This window comes from Akebia trifoliata, chromosome 9, assembly GCF_017979445.1.
Source record: "Akebia trifoliata isolate Shusen 1 chromosome 9, ASM1797944v1, whole genome shotgun sequence".
Taxonomy (NCBI): domain Eukaryota; kingdom Viridiplantae; phylum Streptophyta; class Magnoliopsida; order Ranunculales; family Lardizabalaceae; genus Akebia; species Akebia trifoliata.
Genome location: NC_141383.1, coordinates 9,462,969 through 9,484,308, shown reverse-complemented (window position 1 = coordinate 9,484,308; position 21,340 = coordinate 9,462,969). Strand labels below are relative to the sequence as shown.

General features: G+C 40.7%; 2 protein-coding genes across 8 annotated transcripts in view; both read left to right on the top strand.

The window, feature by feature from the left end:
- LOC147394256 (WW domain-containing protein) overlaps positions 1-21,340 on the top strand; it is an 87,184-nt gene that overhangs the window by 31,955 nt on the left and 33,889 nt on the right. For 6 of the 7 annotated variants that reach the window (XR_015181444.1, XM_086453906.1, XM_086453902.1 and 3 more), the window contains exons 9-10: positions 5,170-5,253; positions 21,046-21,205. Coding sequence is in view for 6 of the 7 variants with exons in the window: in XM_086453906.1 (XP_086310032.1) it covers positions 5,170-5,253; positions 21,046-21,205 (244 nt within the window). In the remaining variant the exon portion in view is untranslated. The remainder of the gene's footprint in view (positions 1-5,169; positions 5,254-21,045; positions 21,206-21,340) is intronic. The other variant, XM_086453905.1, reaches the window with a different exon arrangement.
- LOC147394257 (uncharacterized) lies at positions 6,717-12,529 on the top strand. Its single transcript, XM_086453908.1, has 2 exons — positions 6,717-12,125; positions 12,410-12,529. The coding sequence occupies exons 1-2, from the start codon at positions 11,828-11,830 to the stop codon at positions 12,445-12,447; spliced, it is 336 nt and encodes a 111-aa protein (XP_086310034.1). The 5' UTR covers positions 6,717-11,827; the 3' UTR covers positions 12,448-12,529.

Below are 21,340 nucleotides of genomic sequence, written 5' to 3'. Positions count from 1 at the left end.
ATTTGATGGGATTTGCTCCCATCGTCATGAGCATGGTGCTTCACCAGTTGACTTGTCCTTTTACTTTTGAGCAGAACGGGGTGACGGAACGCAAGAATCATCACCTCATGAAATTGTCCATTGTCTTCTTCGAGGAATGCATGTTCCTAAGGCATATTGGAATATGACAATCCGCACTATGACTTTTCTTCTTAATCGTGTTCTGAGTCGCACCTTAAATGGACAAGTGCCTTTTCATGTCCTTCAACTTGATAATATACTCTTTCCCATTATACCTCGGATCTTTGGGTGCACGTGCTTTGTTCAAGATAGGACTCCCAATCGCACAAAATTGGATGACAAAGTCATTCGGTGCATTTTCTTGGGTTACTCCTCTATGTGAAAGGGGTATCGGTGTTATGATCTAATTTTTCACTGTGTCAGACACTCTCTTGATGTTACTTTCTTTGAAAATGTTCCATACTTTCGTGCCGCATCTACTTGCATGACTCTTCTACTTTGTAGGACCTGTCTCCTGTATGTTGCCTTCTTTAGTCTTTTCTTTATCTTTGCCGACGTTTAAGATCTACATTCGTTGCCCTCGTTCTCCTCCTCTTCTTTTGCCAATCTCCTCTTTGGATTCGGGTATATCCTCTCCTATCTCTACACATATACCTATTTTTAACCTTTCTATTTTTGATTCACTTGCCTATTGCCATTCACAATGGTAAGCGGGGGTGTGTGACTGATCATCTTATTGTCCAGTTTGTTTCTTATTAGAGCATTTCTTCATCTTATCAGGCCTACTTTGCAGTCACTGATTCTATTCGCGTTCCTCGATCTGTATTAGAAGTTTCGTGACACTCAATGGGCTCCAATTATGATTGTTGAGATGGGTGTTTTGCAAAAAAATAATACCTGGGAAGTCGTTACCTTTCCATCTAGGGAGTGAACCATTGGTTCTGAATGGGTCTTCACTGTGAAATATCTCGTCGATGGGATTGTTGATTGGTATAAGGCACGCCTAGTTGTTAAGGGATTTACACAGACTCCAGGAAAATATTTTGGTGTCACATTTGCTCTTGTCGTCAAACTTTCCACTATTCGACTTCTCATCTCGTTAGTTGCGTCACTCTTGACCACTTTACCAACTCGATGTGAAGAACGCCTTTCTGGATGGTGATTTGACTGAGGTTATTTATATGGACCCCTTCCTGGATTTCGTCTTTAGGGGGAGTATTCTGTGACGTAGCGGAAGCGTGTGAATCAATAAATTCGATAGATTGTGTTCAATGGAACATTCAAAATCAATTTGAATCAATAGATTCAATTGATAAACAAGCAATAGCTTAAAAGAAAATAAAGTATAAGTTCAAAAAAGTAATTAAAAGAGAAAAGATAATTGAATTGATTATTAATTCTCGGATTTGGAGCTCTTTATATAGATAACTCCATCATAACAACTTGTAATCCTACTAAAATACTAAAAATTAATATTCCTAACCTATATATAACATAATACTAACTTTCTAATCCTATTAGAAGTTAAATTGGAGACTTCTAAGTACTTTTAATTATAGTCCAAATAATAAAAACGAATTTAAAAGAAATAAGAAACTAACAAGGAATTGTACTCCTAACATAATTATGAAATATAAATTCTACTAGAAGTAGAAATAGAAATCCTATTAGAAATAGAAATAAAAATCTAATAAAATTAGAAAATTACTTAAGAGTTATAGATGTCTTATATCATTTTGGGAAGGTATGCATCCTTCTTAAATCTCTATATGGTCTGAAGCAGTTCCCACGAGCCTGAATTCAACGATTTTCTGAGGTTATTTTATCTATATGGAGTTTTCTAAATGCCACTCAGATAATACTTGTTTTGTTCGTCGAGGAGTGGATGATTGTTGTACCATTGTCTTTGTTTATATTGATGATATTATTGTGACTGATGATGTTGCACAGTGGATTGACAGTTTCACGATGCTATTAGGTCGTATTTTTGAGATTAAGGATTTGGGTCTACTCAAGTACTCCTTGGGGATAGAAGTGGCTTGCTTTTGTTGTGGTATTTCGTTATCTCAGCGTAAATACACATTGGATCTTCTTCATGCTGACTTTAGTGATCTTTTATCGGATCTTTTTTCTTATCAGAGACTTGTAGGTCGTTTGATTTATCTAACACATACTAGACCGGACTTGTCTTTTGCGGTTAGTGTGATTTATCAGTTCATGCATACTCCGCGTACTTCTCATCTTTATGCTGTTTATCGTATTCTTCGTTACTTGAAGCCGCGTCCTGGTCTTGAGATTTTCTACTCTTCCATTGCTCAGATGCATTTGTCTTGTTTTACAGATGTTGATTATGCTGGTTCTCTTACAGATAGGAGATCTATCTTTGATTTCTGTACTTTCTATTGGTGATAATGTAATCTCATGGGAAAGTAAGAAACATAATGTAGTTTGTCGTTTTTCTGTTGAAGCTGAGTATCGTGTTATGGTCTTTGGCATATGTGAGCTTATTTGGCTTCGATTTTTGCTGATAGATTTGGGATTGCCTGTTTTTGGTTCTTCTATTTTGTTTTGTGACAACAAGTTTGCTATCATGCTTGCTTCTGATTCAATTCTTCATGAAAGAACTAAGCATATTGAGGTTGATGTTCTCTTTCGCAGGGATAAAGTTCGATCTGGTGATCTTCAGAGTCTTCGTATCTTCTTCACATCAGTTTGTCGACATGTTTATGGAGTCTGTTAGTCCTTCTATCACTAAGTCTCACTTTTTCAAGTTGGGTTTAATTGATATATTAGCCCCAGCTTGAGGGGGAGTTTGGAAATAATTTAGTTATTTAAGTCCTAGTTATTTTTACTAATAACATTTATTCCCTTAACTATTTTATTAATATAAATACCTGCCAAGCTCTCATAAAGAGACTTGACAATTACTTTTCTCAATTCCTTTATCTTTTATGTTCTTCTTAGTTTTCCATTATTCTCTATGTAAGGGCATTTTTGTCCATTCACCTTGTTTATTATAAATACATTAACAAGCTTTCTTTGAGAGTTTTGATTGTTCTTCTACAATTCTTCTTGATATTAGAGCCCTAAAGGATCTTGAAGCTTGCTTCACCGTCGCCACCTCCCTCTTTTCTCTCCCTCCATCAACTCTTTTAATATGTGAGACCAAAACCCTAGGGACAACAGCTTTCGTTGGAAGATCTCCCCTTAGGTTTTTTTTAATTAATTTTTTGGCCCCAATTGCATGTTGCTATAATGATAAGACTTCGCTATTAGATCCCTACGCTAGGGTTGATGTTGTGATTCTTTCCTTGAGTGATTAGGTCCATGCGATAGGCTGGATTGGGTCGATTTTCTGTTCAGCTAGGTTGCATTGCTGCTCTTTGCGATAAGGCAGTGCTGGGTTGCGTTGCTGGCTATGATAAAGGCAGATCTGGGCTACTATAAGACTGGCTGTGTGTTGTGATCAAGTTGTGTTGCTGGCTGTTTTTACTAAATGTTGCGAGATAGGGTTGTGTGTTGCGAACAACACTGCTGTGCTCCTAGTTGTGTATGGATGTGTTGCGAACAACACTGTTGTGTTTGCGATGGTGCTGGTGTTTTAGCCGTTTAGCTGATTGCAACGAACTCCCTTCAAGCCAAAGCTTTGTCTTTTTGCCTCGGCTACTTTTCTATCCTTCTTCCTTCATCAAATTGTAGTATCCCTATATTTGATTTTTTACTTTATTCTCTTTTATCCACTTATCTCTTTGTGTGAGATATGACATCGAACCAAAAGAATAAGGAATTCAATACTACACTTGGGCAAAGTTCCTCAGCCCAACGTATTACCTGTGCCCTATTGGATGGTCAAAACTTTCAATCTTGGTCTCGGTTTCGGTTTGTGAGACTTTATTTGGGAAGTAAAGACAAATTTGGATGGCTTTTTGGGATTGTTAATAAGCCACCCACCACTGATCCCAACTTTGAACAATGGGAGATCGACAATTATACTATTCTTGATTGGTTTAATTCCATGGATTAACGTATCTATGCTATGTTTATGTACCATGAGACGCTCTCATCTTTGTGGTCCACTCTCATTCAGACATATGTTCATACTCGGAATGATTTAAGGATTTGTGAGTTGTATCAAGACATTGCCTAGGCTACTCAGGGGTCTTAGAGTGTAGTGGATTATTTTGTATTTCTTCAGTCTTGTTGGGTGGAGCTTTCCCATAATGAGTTTATGGCTAAATTGTCTGTAGAGGCGATCGGGTATGTAGTTAAGAGGATTGCTCGACATTAGACATTTTAGTTTCTCATGGGCTTAGTCCTGAGTTTGAGCCACTATGGACCTAGATTCTTAACACGTACCTTTGCCTTCCTAATTTGAGACTTTTGTGATTATTGATAGTGATGAGCACCGTTGTCATGTAGTTCTATCTCAGACTCAGGCTCTTGGTATACTTTTTGCTCTAGCGACGGATCAGATAGTTTTAGCAGCCAATTCTGGCTTCTCTGACTCTTGTGCCCTTGGATCTAGGAGTCGTGGTCGTGGAGGGCCGTGGACGTGGTTGAGGAAGTGACCTTATTTGTAGTCATTGTGGAAAGATTGGCCATGAGAAGGCCTGATGCTTTCAGTTCTATCCCCATTTGTTGTTATCTTCTGCCACTCCGTCTGTGGGGCATTCTGCTCCTTGTGTTGTCACTGTAGATTCATCACTTGTTCCTCCCATTGATTCTCCTGTTTCTCCTGGCATTATTGATTTGCAACAGCTTTAGGCACAAATTGCCACTATTGTTCGTAATTAGATCCATGCTCATACTCGATCATCTTCGACTGTGGCCTTAGTTATTACTCTTCCAGGTATATCCTCTGCATCTCATTTCACTTAGTCAGGACCTGTTCGCTTGACATGGGTTATTGATTTTGGTGCCTCTGATCACAGAACCAGTAAATCTAGCCATTTTTCTTTTATTTTTCTTGTTATTCATAGAGGTTAGCCTTGTTGATGGGTCTTTTACACCTATACACAGCAAAGGTACCATCCCTATATCTTCTGGTATTTATCTTGATTCTGTGCTTCATGTTCGTCACCTATCTCTTAAACCTTTTGTTTATGAGTAGTATTACCAACTCTCTAAATTGCTCAGCAACCTTTTTTCCTACTCATTGTCTTTTTTCAGGACCTGACTTCGAGAAGGATTTTTGGCAAGGAGTATGAGCGGGATGGACTGTACTTGTTTGGATCTCTGCACACTACTGCTCAGGCTTCTTTCTTTCCCTCCTCTCGGAGTCATAGTTTTTCTTTTCTGTCTTTAGATTTGTGGCATGCTTGCTTAGGATGTGTTAATTTTCAGCTCCTATGATCTGTATTTTCTACTTTAAAAAATTCTTGTTGTGGACACAAGTTTCAGTGCTCTGTATGTGAACTTTTTAAACACATGTATTTCATATATTCCTTGAATGCACCACTGTAATATAATGTTGGATTTAATTCATTCTAATGTGTGGGGCCTTCCCTTATTATTGCTTTTAATGGTCATTGATATTATGTTACATTTATAGATGACTATTCTTGTTGCACTTCGGTCTATTTGACGCATTCTCGTTCTGAGGTGCTCCCTATTTTTGTTACTATTCATAAAATGATTCAGACTACAACATTATTGTTAAATCTCTTCGGTTTGATACGGAGGGGAATATATTTCTGATAGGATTCATTCTCATCTTCATGAGCATGGTATGCTTCACTCCTAAGCAGAATGGGGTGACGGAATGCAAGAATCGCCACCTTATAAACATTGTCTACTGTTTTTTTCGAGGAATGCATGTTCCTATGTTTTATTGAAATATGGTGGTTCTCACTGTAGCTTTTCCTCTTAATCGTGTTCTTAGTTGAATCTAGGGGGACATGTGCCTCTCCATGTTCTTCGTCCTGATAGCACCCTCTTTCTTATTACACTTAGAGTCTTTGGGTGCACTTGTTTTGTTCAGGACTGGATCACTCATCACAAAAAATTAGATAACAAAGCCATTCAATATGTTTTCTTGGGTTACTCCTACATGTTTAAGGGGTATTGGTGTTATAATCCCGTTTCTCATCGTGTCATACATTCTCTTAATGTCAAATTTTTCGAAATTTTTTTCTACTTTTGTGCCACATTTTCTTTGAATGATTTTTTTCCTTTGCATGATTTTTCTCTTATGTTGCTGCCTTTTCTGGTCTTCTTTCTATTTTCGCCGACACTTAAGGTTTACTCTCGTCGCCCTTGGCCCTCTCTAACCTTGCCAACTTCTTGTTTGGACTCAGGTATATTCTTTTCTATCACTGCTCCTATCCCTTCTGTATCTGATTCTCTTTTACCAATTGCACCTTGCAAAGGTAAGCGGGTGTGTGTTACTGGTCATCCTATTGCTCCGTTTGTTTCTTATCTGAGACTCTCACCTTCTTATTAGGCCTACTTTGCTTCCACTAATTTTATTCGAGTTCCTTGGTCTATTTTATAGGCGTTATGAGATCCTCAGTGGACTGTAGTCATGACTACTAAGATGGATGTTTTGCAGAATAATCATACTTGGGAGCTTCCCTTTCCTTTTAGGGAGTGGATTGTTGATTGTAAATGGGTTTTCACTGTCAAGTATCTTGTGAATGGTACCGTTGATTGATACAAGCCCTATTTAGTTGCTAAGGGATTTACGTAAATTCTAGGAAAGGATTTTGGTACTACATTTTCCCTTGTCGCTAAACTTTCTACTGTTCGCCTCTATATCATTAGCTATATGTCATTCATGGTCTCTTCACCAACTCGATGTGAAGAATGCCTTTCTGAATGGTAATCTGACTGAGGTTATCTATATAGACCCCCCAAATTGGATTTTGTCTTCAAGGAAAGTATTTTGGGAAGGTATGTCGCCTTCTCAAATCTTTGTATGGCCTGAAGTAGTATATGTGAGCCTAGTTTCAACGGTTTTCTGAGGTCATTTTATTTATGGAGTTTTCCAGATGCCACTAAAATCATACATGCTTTGTTTATTGAGGTTTGGATGACCATTGCGTTGTTGTTCTGGTATATGCGAATGATATTATCCTGACAAGAGATAATGCTCAGTTGATCGACAGGGTAAAGATGATATTGGGTCATGCTTTTTAGGTTATGGACTTGGGTTCGTGTGTACTTCTTAGGGATATAAGTCGCCCGCTCTCGCCATGGTATTTCGTCATCTTAGTGTAAATGCACATTAGATCTCCTTTATGACACTAACATGCTTGGTTGTTGTCCTGCTTCTTCTCCTATGGGTCAGAATCATCGCCTTCATGTCGAATCTGGCGATCTATTATTTGATCCATTTTCTTATTAGAGACTCGTAAGGCGTCTGATTTATCTAACTAACATTAGATCAGATTTAACTTTTGTGGTTAGTGTGGTCAGTCAGTTCATGCATGCTCCGTGCACTTCTCATCTTGATGCGGTTTATCGTATTCTTCGCTACTTGAAGTCACGTCCTGGTCTTGGGCTTTTTTATTCGCCCATTTTTCAACCTCATTTGTCTAGCTTCACTGACGTTGATTATGCTGGTTCTATTACGGATTGGAGATTTACCTCTGGTTTTTATGCTTTTCATGGTGGTAATTTAATCTTGTGGAAAAGTAAGAAACAAAGAGTGGTTTCTTGTTCTTCTACTGAAACTGAGTACCAAGTTATGACCCTTGACACATGCGAGCTTATTTGGCTTCAATTCTTTCTAACAGAGCTAAGATTTTCTATTTCTGATTCCTCTACACTGTTTTGCGACAAGTCTATTATCATGCTTGCTTTTGACTCTGTTCTTCACGAGAGAACCAAGCATATAGAGGTTGATGTTCACTTTCTCAAGGAGAATGTTCAATCTGGTGTTCTTCAGACCGTCTTTGTATGTTCTTCAGACTAGCTTGCAAAATGCTTACTGTTGAATAACGCGGATAAGGTCTTTGATATTTATATATGATAATGGTGATTACAAGACTCCAAGGTCCCACTTAACCCGTAAACCAGCCTTGTGAACCTTGTTGTGCCTAGACAGATTGAAGATGAAGTATTGATGCGACTATGCATGAGAGTTCAACCCCTTCTATGGTCACATTCAGACACGACGCCGACAACTTAGCACTTTCAAGTTTGAGAAAAGGTCGCACTATGCCCTGTCAAGAGCTTGCAAATGTCAATACTGTCAGCCTTTGCAACATTTTTGTCATCCATATGACCCTCATGGTGCCAAGCGCCTTCTCCCGATAGGTGCTTCTATATGTGGGCGTCGTGATTGAAACATTAGGTTGATGCTCTTTTCGTAATGTCAGAATTTTGAGTTCTCGGAGGACGCCACGTGACAGCTTTGCTGGCGACATATGGCAGCTTTAGTAGTGCCGCATGGCGAATCGCGGTGATGGCACGTGGTAAGTATATTGCCCATGTCTACAATAATCCCTTGCGTGATGCATGAGTGATATGTTTCTTGTGTGGTCATGTGGCGGGCATGCTAATACTCATTAGTCCCCTGATCGATTTTATCGCAGAGTATGCAGTGCTCGACGCCATTTATTTGTAAGAACATAGGTAAGCGTAAATACATGGTGCCCAGAGAAGAGAAATGACCATCACGACACCTAATGAGGATGCACATGGTGCAATATCATAGCACACGACGCCTTTATTTATGGTGCATACGGTGCAATATTGCGGTGCACGGCGCCTTTGTTTAAGGTGCACATGATGCAATATCAAGGTGCATGACGCTTAATGGGATATCACACATGGTATGACGTTGCGGCGGATGACACCCAAATTAAGGTGTAAACGGTGCAATGTCACAGTGCATGACGCCTTGTATGGAATTGATCACTCAGTGACTTTTTAGGAGATGCACGACGCCCATTTCAGTCGTGACAAGTGGTCATCAAGCTTTTGGCACTTTAGGAAGCTATCGACAATTCTCAAAATTTGGCGCCTTAGCGGAGGACTCATTGCGCCTTGGGGCCGCAAGCTCAAGGCGCCTTCAAGAGTTCTTCCAAGTATTATACAAAAGTCATAAACCCTTAGCGCTTTCAATACATGGCGCCTTGCGGTCACAAGTTCATGGTGCCTTGGGTCAAAAGTTCATGGTGCCTTCAAGGGTCCTTCCATGTGTTTGACAAAATTCTTGTAAGTAACCTTATTCGTGGGTCTCTTTCAACATATTGCTCTCCTTGGGCCCCATAGTCTTCCATCGAGAAAATAGAAGGTATTTTTCATTTGTTCTCTCCCATAAAAAAATCATGAAAAATCTCCTTAGTTTTAACGATAATTTCTTTGAATATGCTGCCTCTGTCGAACATGACAAACTAACTTCGAAACATTCTTGGGAGTTTCTTTCAAATGAGGGGAATGCTGAAGATGTGATTCCTCCTGCTTCTACGACAATTCGTTTTCCTCTTGAATGTAATGAATTTTCTGCTTTTGCAATGGCTTTTGTTTCTAATGCTCATCCTACCGATTTGTGGGGAGAATGGGTAACTGAAACTTTAGCTAACAATCACAAATTCGAGTTGCTTGATCGCGTTGGGCTTGTTGATGCTTTAATTACGTCGAGGAAATTAAAAGTGGAAAGAAACGTTGAAGGTCTATTGATGTTAATGTCGTGTTGGAGTAGTAGGAATTATACTTTTTATTTGTGCTTGGGGAGAGGTTGGGGTGTCTTTAGAAGACGTTCATGTCTTGATTTGCCTATTCATGGCTACTTTATATCTATGGATCTAAGTACCTTGTCTGTAGACGAGAAGCGCCTAGTTTTTTGATTTGTAGCCGGTATTGCAACATCAAAGTGGAACATAAACAAAAGTACCAAGAATGACTATTCAAGGTGTGCAAATTTTGCCAGGTGGATACGTCACTTTTACGGATTCTCTACTGAAGAAGGCTTTACGTGAGGGACTGGTTGGGGTGATCCTTGTAATGTCGCCACGTTGATCTCATTGTGGTTGTCTCGTCACAGTTGAATGTTATCCTTCCGAAAAGGTTCAAGATTTCATTTTTCCCTTAGCCGCAAAAATGTTGTCCGACACTGTTTTTCCGGTAGGGGTAATTTTCTTGGGTTGCTTGTACAACGATCTCGATTTATTTGTTGAGAATGCCAAGCAATCGGACAGGCACAAGATTATTCAGAGTTTTGCTAGTCTTCTTTCTTACAAATGTGGTTATGGGAGCATTTCCAAAAATATGCTCCCCTAGCAAGTGAATTTGCCAAAACTGTTAAAAAAGGGGGCATACTTATCTTAGGTTTGGCTGCTACTGATGACGTTCCCAACTATGTTCCTTGAGCGTGGCGATGGTTTAATGCTAAGAGCGGCTCTACCTTGACTCCATATCTGGACTCGTATCATTCTTTCACTTTCTGACCTTACAATCGTACTCTTAAGGGTGTTTCTCCGACTAATGTGTACCATGATGTTAGTAGCATCATCAACCTTAACACCAGAGATTCTCTTGATTGCCTTGAGCTTATTTTCTTATTGTACACTACACCTTCTTTCGTGGTGAGTTTTATTAAAGGTATATGAATACCTTTGTCATACAATTCGGATCAGTATGCACATCAATTTAGCTTCGATCAAGGCGTCTCCACTAGTTTTCGTATGAGTCCCTTGATCGATGATGCTTTAGATGCGTTCTCTTGTCTCCATATGTACTGATTCGTTTGGCCTCGTGAAATGAGGCTATTTTTTTCCGCATAAGAAGTGTAGTGGTTTTCTTAGTCATTTGGCCCAAGTTGTACGTGAGAAGTGTGTTGTTTGAGTATCGCAACTATGCTTCCACTGCTTGTTGCGAACGTGTACATCTACAAGATGACATACTCGATCTTAAACCACGCCTCAAGTGCTTTCCAGGCGATCCAAAACCTTTGTTGAGGAAAAGCAAAGGCATTGATGAACGTGAAAAAGGCAAGGTGCCGGTGACTAGGCGTCGTGAGCAGGTTAAGTCCCTTAGGCGCTGTGAAGGACCACTCAATTGAGGGTGGTATCAAAGCCACTCTCTGAATCAACCTTGTCTTTGGTCCAATTTTTGTAGTACTAGGCTTTGGTTTTCTGGTTTCTTGGGTGCGGGTTCTAGTTTTGGTTTGCAGTTTTCGTTTTTTGGTGAATTTCGAGAGATTCTAGTTATGGCCAACAACTCCAACTCAGAAGTCTTTCAAACTCAGTTTACAGGGAAGAATTATGCTGCCTGGGAGTTTCAGTTTCAACTTTTTGTCATGGGAAAGGAGTTGTGTGGTCATGTTGATGGGAGTGATCCAGCACCTACCGATCCTACGAAGTTGGTTCAATGGAAGGTGAAAGATGCTCGCGTGATGACTTGGATTCTTGGGTCTGTAGATCCACTGCTTAAACTCAATTTAAGGCCTCACAAGACGGCTAAATTGATGTGGGAGTACCTGAAAAAGGTCTATCATCAAAGATCATTCCGCCCGACGATTTCAGCTGGAAAATGATCTTGCTGTCTATTCCCAAGGTACACTCTCTATTCAGGAATATTTTTATGGTTTTCAGAATCTTTGGGCTGAGTTTTCCGACATTGTGTATGCCAACGTGTCGGCCGAGTCTCTATCTGCTATTCAAGTAGTCCATGAAGCTAGCAAAAGAGACCAATTTTTAATGAAACTAAGGCCAGAATTCGAGTCTATTCGCTCCAACCTGATGCATAGGAACCTTCACCATCTCTTGACGTGTGTTTTGGAGCACTTCTTCGAGAAGAAGAACGTCTTCTTATTCAATCTTCGCTTCCGCAAGAGAATGGTGTTGCATACGCTGCTCAAGGCAAAGGGAGGAGTCGAGACATGCGTACGGTTCAATGCTACAGTTGCAAAGATTATGGGCATATTGCTGCCCATTGTGCTAAAAAGTTCTGCAGCTACTGTAAACAGAAGGGGCACATCATCAAAGAATGCCCAACACGTCCTCAAAACCGACCCGTGAATGCTTATCATGCTACTGCTACTGGCCATACTTCAGATGGGGTAACCAGCACTCAAAATCTCGCTCCAGTATCATCTTCCACTGCTGCTACACCTGCCTTTACACCAGAAATGGTGCAACAAATGATTGTCTCAGCATTTTCCGCTTTAGGGCTGCAAGGTAAGGGTACTATACCCTCTCAATCTTGGCTTGTTGATTCTGCTGCATCCAATCACATGACCAGTTCTTTTGATATGCTTAGCAATGTTCGTAAGTACACTGGTTCTTCTAATATTCAAGTTGCTAATGGCCATCTTTTACCGATTACCGGGGTTGGTGATATCGCACCATCCCTTACTAATATTTTTGTATCACCTGGGCTTTCTACAAGTCTTATTTCGGTTGGACAATTAGTGGATGATAATTATAATGTTCAGTTTTCTCGTGATGGTTGTCATGTGCAGGATCCGGTGTCGGGGAGGACAATAGCGAAGGGGCCTAAAGTTGGGAGATTGTTTACATTATACTTTTCCACTCCTAGTATCATTTCTTTGGATTGTACTACTGTCTCCAATAATTGTGAAGTATGGCACAAACGCTTAAGCCATCCAAATAATGTTGTTTTATCTCATTTGCTGAATTCTGGTTCTTTGAAAAAAAGAGATTCTTTTTTGCCTCATGATTTGTCATTTGATTGTTCTACATGTAAAATTGGAAAAAGTAAGATTCTTCCCTTCCCTTCTTTTGGGAGTAGGGCAAATAATTGCTTTGACCTTGTTCATAGTCATGTATGGGGCATTACTCCTGTCATTTCTCATGCTCATTATAAATATTTTGTGACATTCATAGATGACCATAGTCGGTATGCTTGGGTATATTTTTTAGGCTACAAGTCTGAAGTCTTTGCTGTTTTCAAATCGTTTCTAGCACATGTTGAGAATCAATTTACCACTAGCATTAAGACTTTACGATCTGATTCTGGTGGAGAATATATGTCTCATGAATTTCTTGAGTTTCTTCGTCACAAAGGAATTGTTTCTCACCGCTCGTGTCCTTATACACCTCAACAGAATGGCGTGGCTGAGTGCAAAAATCGACATTTGTTAGATGTTGCTAGGACCTTGTTACGTGCATCTTCTGTTCCTCCTAAATTTTGGGTTGAAGCTTTAGCTACAGCAGTATATTTGATTAATAGGTTGCCTTCTAAAGTGTTAAATTTCGACTCTCCATACTATCGTTTGCATAAACAGCACCCTAGCTTTCTTGACTTATACACGTTTGGATGTGTCTGTTTTGTGCATCTACTTCCGCATCAACAAACTCTCTGCGCAATCTGTGAAATGTGCCTTTATGGGATTGTGTGCTATGATGCTTCTTCTAAAAAATTTCATATATCTCGTAATGTCGTTTTCTTTGAGCATCAATGTTTCTTTCCTAGTTCTATTACATCGTCTCATGCAATTTCTGTTCTTCCTCACTTTGATGATTTGATGTGCCCTCCTGAACGCTTCAAGCCTGGTTTTGTTTATGAACGCCGTCGACCAACTCTACCCCTTCCTGAGTCTGACCTGTCACCTGATCCCATTTTGCATCCTCTCGACGATCTAGCCGTGCTACTCATCAACCGGATAGGTATGGTTTCCCTCATACCTCCTTCATGGCTACCTTATCAACTGTATCGATTCCTAATTCTTACTCACAAGCTAATAAACATTAGTGTTGGAGAAAGGCTATACAGGAAGAACTTCAAGCTCTTCAAGAAAATTAGACTTGGGACATGGTCCCTTGTCTTTCTCATATCAAGCTAATTGGATGTAAGTGGGTTTTTTCTGGGAAACTTCGGCCTGATGGGTCGGTGGACCGTTATAAGGCTCGTTTAGTTGCCCTTGGAAACCGCCAGAAGTATGGGGTTGACTATGAGGAGACCTTTGCTCCTGTCGCTAAAATGACCATTGTGCGTACTATTATTGCCATTGCAACCTCTCAGGGATGGTCCCTTTGCCGGAAGATGTTTACATGGCACGTCCTCCTGGCTCTGCTCGTCGTCGACGTCGAATGTGTGTAAGCTGAAGCGCTCTCTATATGGTTTGAAACAGGCTCCCCGAGCCTGGTTTGATAAGTTCCGGGCTACCTTACTTCGGTTTTCTTTCATCCAAAGCCAGTATGATTCATCGTTGTTTCTTCGTACGACCTCTGTTGGTATTGTTCTTCTTCTAGTTTATGTCGACGACATCGTCATCACTGGGACTGATTCTGCTCTCATTGATAAGCTCAAGCAGCATCTTTATGATTCCTTTCATATGAAAGATTTTGGTCCTCTCTGATATTTCCTTGGTTTGAAAGTTCAGTCCGATTCATTTGGGGTTTTCCTGCATCAACATAAATACACGGAGGACTTGATTTCCTTGTCTAGTTTGCAGGACTCCTCTTCAGTGGATACCCTTTTGGAAGTGAATGTCAAGTATCGACGCGAGGAGGGCGATCTTTTTCCTGATCCCACGGTGTTTCGACAATTAGTTGGTAGTCTCAATTATCTTACTATTACACGGCCTGCCATCTCCTTTGCTGTCTAGCAAGTCAGTCAATTTATGCAGTCTCCTCGCCACCTTCATCTTGCCGCGGTCCGCCGAATTATTCGATATCTCTGGGGTCCCTCTCACCGTGGCTTGTTCTTCTCTACTGGTACTCCTCTTCGCCTTGTGGCTTTTAGTGATGTTGACTGGGCAGGATGTCCTGATACTCGTCTGTCTGTCATCGGGTGGTGTATGTTTCTTGGTGATTCACTTATCTCTTGGAAGAGTAAGAAACAGGATCGTGTTTCCAAATCTTCGACCGAGTCAGAGTATCGTGCCATGTCGGCAGCCTGCTCAGAGATTGTGTGGCTCCGCGGCTTACTTGCTGAGATAGGTTTTCCTTTGTCTACTCCCACTCCTCTTCATGCTGATAATATGAGTGCTATTCAGATCGCTACAAATCCCGTCTATCATGAGCGTACCAAACATATCGAGGTGGATTGCCATTCTATTCGGGAAGCTGTTGAGACTCGGGTTATCTCTCTTCCACATGTCTCAAGTGACCTTCAGATAGCAGATGTCTTCACCAAAGCTATGACACGACTACGTCATCAGTTTCTTGGCAAATTGATGCTTCTTGATTGACCAGCATCAATTTGAGGGGGGATGTTAGTAGGATAGGCAGCAAACTTACCATAAATTGTTGTACATTTATTTAGGAAACAAATCTGTCAAACTTATCATAAAATGTGGTATAGTTATTTAGGAAACAGATCTGTGAATAGCTTTCCTGAATTAGGATTCTGTAATTAGGATGCATATAATGTTTTATAGTTATTTAGGAAATAGATCTGTAAATATCTTTCCTGAATTAGGAGATGCTAAAATTAGGATGCTTAATGTTAGGAGATGCTGTAATTAGGAGATATTGTAATTAGGAAAAAAGGACTTCTATATAAGAAAAGGACCACTCAATTGAGGGCCAGGGAGCAAATCTGACAATAGCGACGGTAGCCAGCTTCAGACATGGACGAGAAGGGTCAAGTCTTGGGTTCCTAGACGAAGAAACAAGTCCCCTCCGTCTACAAGTGCAAGTGATAATGAACGTTCTGTTTTTGATCAAATATTGAAGGTTGCAACATGTTGGCTGATTTGGCTGCCTCTTGTTATGACTTTAAGACTATTAAGTCCTTCGCTTAGTCATCTAATTTGAGAGACATTCCAACTCTTTTGGTAGTAGTGTTTCAAATTCATGAGATGGGTTATGCAGAGGCTGCTGTGAATACTGTTGGTGAGATCTTGGTTCCTGATGTTGATCTGTCCTCTAATGCGTTAGCTCAATCTTCGGATGTTGAGGACAACGTCCCCTTGAATGTGCTTCTCCAACGTAAGGTACGCATTCCCTTTAATAAGAAAATTTCCTTATGATTAAGGCTGTGCTTAGCTCAACTCAAATGCATTTTTTTTTCCAGAAAAAGGAGCTAATTCGCAATCTCATGTTCATCCGAATCAGCGTCACATCCAAAGCATGGTGCTTTGTAGGCGCCCTGGGGTGGATTTACCTCAATTTGACATTCCTTTGGACGACTTCAACTTCCTTGATTTAACAGCTAAAGGGATGCTTAAGTTTGGTGCTGAAGTACGCTTTTATGAGAACCGACATCCTAAATAAGCCGTTGATTCGCATTTCCCCAGGTCACAAAGCGTATTTGAGGATATATTCGGTAGCTTCGGTGATTGGGTTCTTGGAGTATCGAATCCCATGCCTAGTGGTAATGTCTTACATGATACTTTTGTAGCTTCTGATTAGCATTGTACCGATGAGGCTTGAAGCGCCTCCTTGTCTGAGAGGCATGATTTTCACGAAGCACAAAAGGCTGCGTAAAGTACATACGAGGCTACAGGCACTTACGAAACTCGTCATGTTTATGATGTTTAGGTACTTGTGAGGTACAAGGTGACTACCGAGGCTCAAGGCACCTTGGTCGAGGGGCACATTTTTCACGAGACGTAAGAGTCTAGTGACTGTAATGATGAGGCTATTGACGTTTATGGTGGTCAAGGTGCTTTTGGTGATGAAGGTATTTTTTAGGGTTCAACTAGGGTTGAAGAGCAAGTTTTTTATGAAGCGCAACCAAGAAATGAAACAACTGACGGTGCCTGGCAGTTTTATGAAGGCAACTGAGGGTGCGTCGTACTCTTCCGAAAGTCTTGGCTTGTCCGACCCTCCTCCTTTTACCATGATTTTTGACGGTGAGAAAAGAATCCGACATTTCGTACTTATCGATGGCTTCAAAATTCCAGCCAGATACGAGGCGTTATATGGGAGCATAATTAACTGCTATGATCATATCCTTGGTACTAGTATCTTGGGCAACGTTCAACATGCCTTAAGGGATTTTACTATAGACGTGCTTCGTATCATTCGTGCTTTAAAGACCGGATGCCTTGCAGATATTAGCATTAAACAACTCGAATTGTGGAGTCATCGTGTGACCGTTGTTGAGCGATTAAACTTCAAAGTGGGATGGCTTCATACTCGTATAGATCGGGCCATAGAAGTTCTTCATTCTCACCAAACCTTTTCATTAGAGATGGAGACAACGAAGTCAGTCCATCAAGAGGCAGAGAGGGCTTGGCGGGTAGCAAAAGAAAATGTAATAGCTCTTGCAAAGCAGGTTGCCCTTGCCAAGAAGAACGCATGTGCTTCTCATGCGGAGTATGAAATGACTTCGAGTACTGTGGCTTCTATGTACGATTGTAAGCACTTTTTTGAATTGTTTTTGCATGCTTTTGTGATATATGATTTGTAATAATGTGACCCATTTCTCAACTTGGAAAGAGGTAGTTTTAAAGATGCTAATGAGAATGTTACAAGATTATCCAGGCATAAGTCAAGATGTGATGTAAACAAGACATCTTACTACATTAGGCGCCTTTACAAAAAGAATGGATTGTAACACCATACTAGGCGCCTTCCTTCTTCTATAATTGTCGGCATGTTGTGATACTTTCTCTCTCCGTTTGTCGATGGTTTCAACTTCAACTATCATGAAAGCATCAAGTGCATCCTCGTTCAAGGCACTAGCCATTGCTACTCTTGTTGATTTAACCTTTACTTCAACAGGAATCACTGCTTCAGTACCATATACTAGTGAAAAAGGGGTTGCCTTAGTTGTACTCCTTACTGATGTTCGGTATGCCTATAGGGCTAAAGTCAGCTGTTCCCACTTTCTTGGGTGATCATCATGTACCGTTCGACTTAGAATGCACAACAAGGTTTTGTTCGTAGCTTTTGCTTGACCATTACCTTTAGGATAGTGTGGCATTGACCTCAAGTGCAGAATATTATAATCGGCTGTTAATCGTTTGACATGTTAATTAAAAAGGAGGTCCCATTATCAGAAAGTAGCTGCCTAGGTACCTTGAATCGGCAAATAATATTATCCTTGCTAAAATTGACAATGATCGGGCCATCGAGCTGATTTTAAAGGCTATTTGCTTCCTCCTACTTCGTAAAATACTCCGTCGTTGTGATGATCCACACATGTCTCTTAGTGGACTTTGGGTTACCAGGTCCTATCAGTTCAAGGTCCTAGCAGTAAAATGGCCACATGGTAGATATCGCTTGTAGTGGAATCGCGGGTACGTAGATGAAGTCAGCATGTCACTGACAGTCATTACACCTTTGTATGTGCGTTGCTGTGTCGTCGACCATAGTCGGCCAATAATATTTGGTACTCAACAACTGTTGACACAACTTAGCCTTTCCTTGGTGTTCGTTTCCATGTACTTCCTCCATGCTCATTAGATTCTCATCCTTACCCTTCATGTACAAGACGTCCTCAATGACCACAAATCTAATGGAACACTCTTCACCCAAAGCGCCTCCTGTTTGTCAAAGGGTAATTCCTCATTTTCGAGGTACTTTCGATATGGTTCCCTCAAATCATTCACTTCTTCAACGATATAAGATTCCACGTGATGCAGTGGACTCTGGCAACTTGGGAAAGCTGCTTGTATTGCTTGCGACTCCTGCGCCATCTCCGGCCAGAAATATCTTTGCGACTCTTGTAGATGGAGGGGACTTGTTTCTCCTATAGCCATCAATGCAATATGATGGTTATGATTTGGTAAATGGTTCATGTCAGTCATAACTTCGACATTATCAAATTGTAATTCCCCATTGCTACATTTCTTGGAGAAAATCTTCTTCAGTGCCTTACATTCTTTAGTTACATGCCCAACAAACCGGTGGTATCGACAGAATCGTGGGTTTGATAATAATCCAGGTGTGACTCCCTTCTAGAAGGAGGCAGACATATCATGCCATCTCGGACCCATGCATATAGTATTTTTTCAACCTCCCTTATAGTGCACGGAAAGTTAGGATATTTACCATCGTCTCGTCTTTTCTCCTCTTGCAACATCCTCCGTTCATCGTTCAGTCGCCTTTTTTCCTTTGTTATCAGCGACAAAGGTGTGTTGAGCTTGGCTCTTCTCAACGCGTAGTCTTTTAGGCGTCCTCCATACTTTTGTTTTCTCTACATTCAGTGCTACTGAAGCCGTTGTTCTCTTGGTTGCATCGTGTAGGTCGGAGAAAGAAGATATCCTTAGATTTTCCAAGTGGGCACGAAAGCAACGGCCATTCCCGCAATACACATTTTTACCAACCTCGACTCTTTAACAAACTCATAGCAGTCCATTGCACAACTTCTACATCGCCTTACATACATATTGAGGTTTTCTGTCCCATTTTGTTGAAGTCGACCTAGATTGGCTAGGGTCACTTGCTCACATACATTGAAGAATTTTTGGTGAGAGGCATTTGCCAGTTGCCTCCAAGAAGGCATGGAGCCCGTCGCCAGATTGTTATAGCATGTGTAGGCACGCCCTATTAGTGATTTCGAGAATTCACGTAGTCGTAGATCTACATTGCTTTCATGCTCTCCGAGGGCCTTTAAGAACCGAGATACATGTTCTTGTGCACTACCTTTCCCGTCGTATAGGGGGAAGGTTGGTGTAACATACCCCTTTGGGTAAGGCTTGCGTTGTAATGTCTCGTGGTATGGGGGGCAGTACTTGTACATGTATCTTTCTTTAGAGTCCCGTTCCTTTTCTAGGAGCCTTGTCAATTCATCGACGGTAATGTACCTAGGTTGCCTAGTATCTTCTTGAGTGTGTATCTCTAGTTCTACGTGGAACGTCGCTTCGACTAGCTTAGGAGCTTCGTGCTCTCTGACTGGCTGACGTCAAGTGAAAGAACTTGAGGCTCCTTGTGGTTCAACAACATTGTCTAGCGTCGATCAGTTGTTTGGCGAGTCTCGGCGAGATTTTTCCATGTGATGCGATCTTGCTAAAATCTCCTGATTCATTTTTGCAAATCCATGCAGGATTTCTCCTAATGGTTCCGTAATTGATGTGATTGAGACACGACTCCCTGGGTGTCACTGGAGGGTTGCGTCGTTGTTTGTGGTTTGTCTTCTCGCTTACATCGCTATTACGTGCTTGTTCAGATTGCTTTCTAGTCCTCATTTTGCGGTTTGAGTCTTAAGGTATACTCCCCATTGGAGTTGCTAAATGTTGGATAATGCGGATAAGGTCTTTTTTATTTATATATGATAGTGGTGATTACAAGACTCCAAGGTCCCACTAAGCTCGTAAACCAGCTGTGTGAACCTTGTTGTGCCTAGACAAATTGAAGACGAAGTATTTGAAGCAACTATGCGTGAGAGTCCAACCCCTTCTATAGTAGCCTTGAGCTCCCTTTTATAGTGGAAAGGGAGAGAGACTACTCTTAGTCAAACCTCTTGACACGATTCCTACGAGTTGTCATTTTTAGGTCCTAGGTAAGGTCATGTCCTGACACGACGCTAATGACCTATCACTGTCAAGTCTGAGAAAAGGTCTCACTATGCCATGTCAGGAGCTTGTAGATGTCAGTACTATCAGCTTCTGTAACATGTTAGTCATCCATATGGCCCTCATGGGGCCATGCGCCTTCTCCTCATAGATGCTTTTATGTGGGCGCCATGACTGAAATGTTAGGCTGATGCTCTTTTCGTAATGTCAGAATTTTGAGCTCTCGGAGGACACCATGTGGCGGCTTTGCTGGCGACATATGGCAGCTTTAGCAGTGCCGTCACCAATTCTCATAATGTCAAGTTGTATATTTGCATCAGCTTGAGGGGGAGTATTGGGAAATATGATGTCATCTTTTATGTTTTTCCTAGTTTTCTATTATTCTCTGTTTTCTATTATTTTTTTTATGTAAGGGCATTTATTTCCATTCACCTTGTTTATCATAAATACATTAACAAGTTCTCTTTGAGAGTCGTGATTGTTCTTCTACAATTCTTCTGTTGTGTCGGTAGCTACACTTTTGAAGTTTGATCTTCTAGTTTGGAACTGTTGACAGTTTTTCTACGTGTGGATATTATTTCTCATTTGCTTTCTGTGGAATACTTTTACCAACTTTCCTTTGGAAATTGTGCTTTTGTGTTTGTCATGTTGTTCTCTCTCAGAAAATAGGAGTTTGATTTTTTTCCCTGCTTATAACAAATTTTCTTTATCCCTTTCTCATTCAGATTGAATATATGGACCCTACAACTGGTTCTTTCTATTACTATAATGAAAATACTGGGAAAAGCCAATGGGAGAGTCCTTTTGGGAGTTCTATTAGTACACAGCCTCCACCATCTTCATCTCTGCCCCCATATTGGAAAGAGATATTAGATGAAACAACAGGTATGTGATTGCCCCTACCATTCTCTCTAGTTTCTTCTTTCTTTCATTCTTTGTGTGTTTCTTTCCTTTTCTTTGATGAGTAAGAATTTTTTATTTAATTAGGGGATTAAAGAAAAGAATCCTCACTTTCAATAG

Coding starts and splice junctions, on each gene's coding strand:
- LOC147394257 (XM_086453908.1), top strand. CDS start 11,828: ATGCGTACGGTTCAATGCTACAGTTGCAAAGATTATGGGCATATTGCT. Junction 12,126..12,409: donor TTCCGCTTTAGGGCTGCAAG/GTAAGGGTACTA, acceptor TGTCATGTGCAG/GATCCGGTGTCGGGGAGGAC.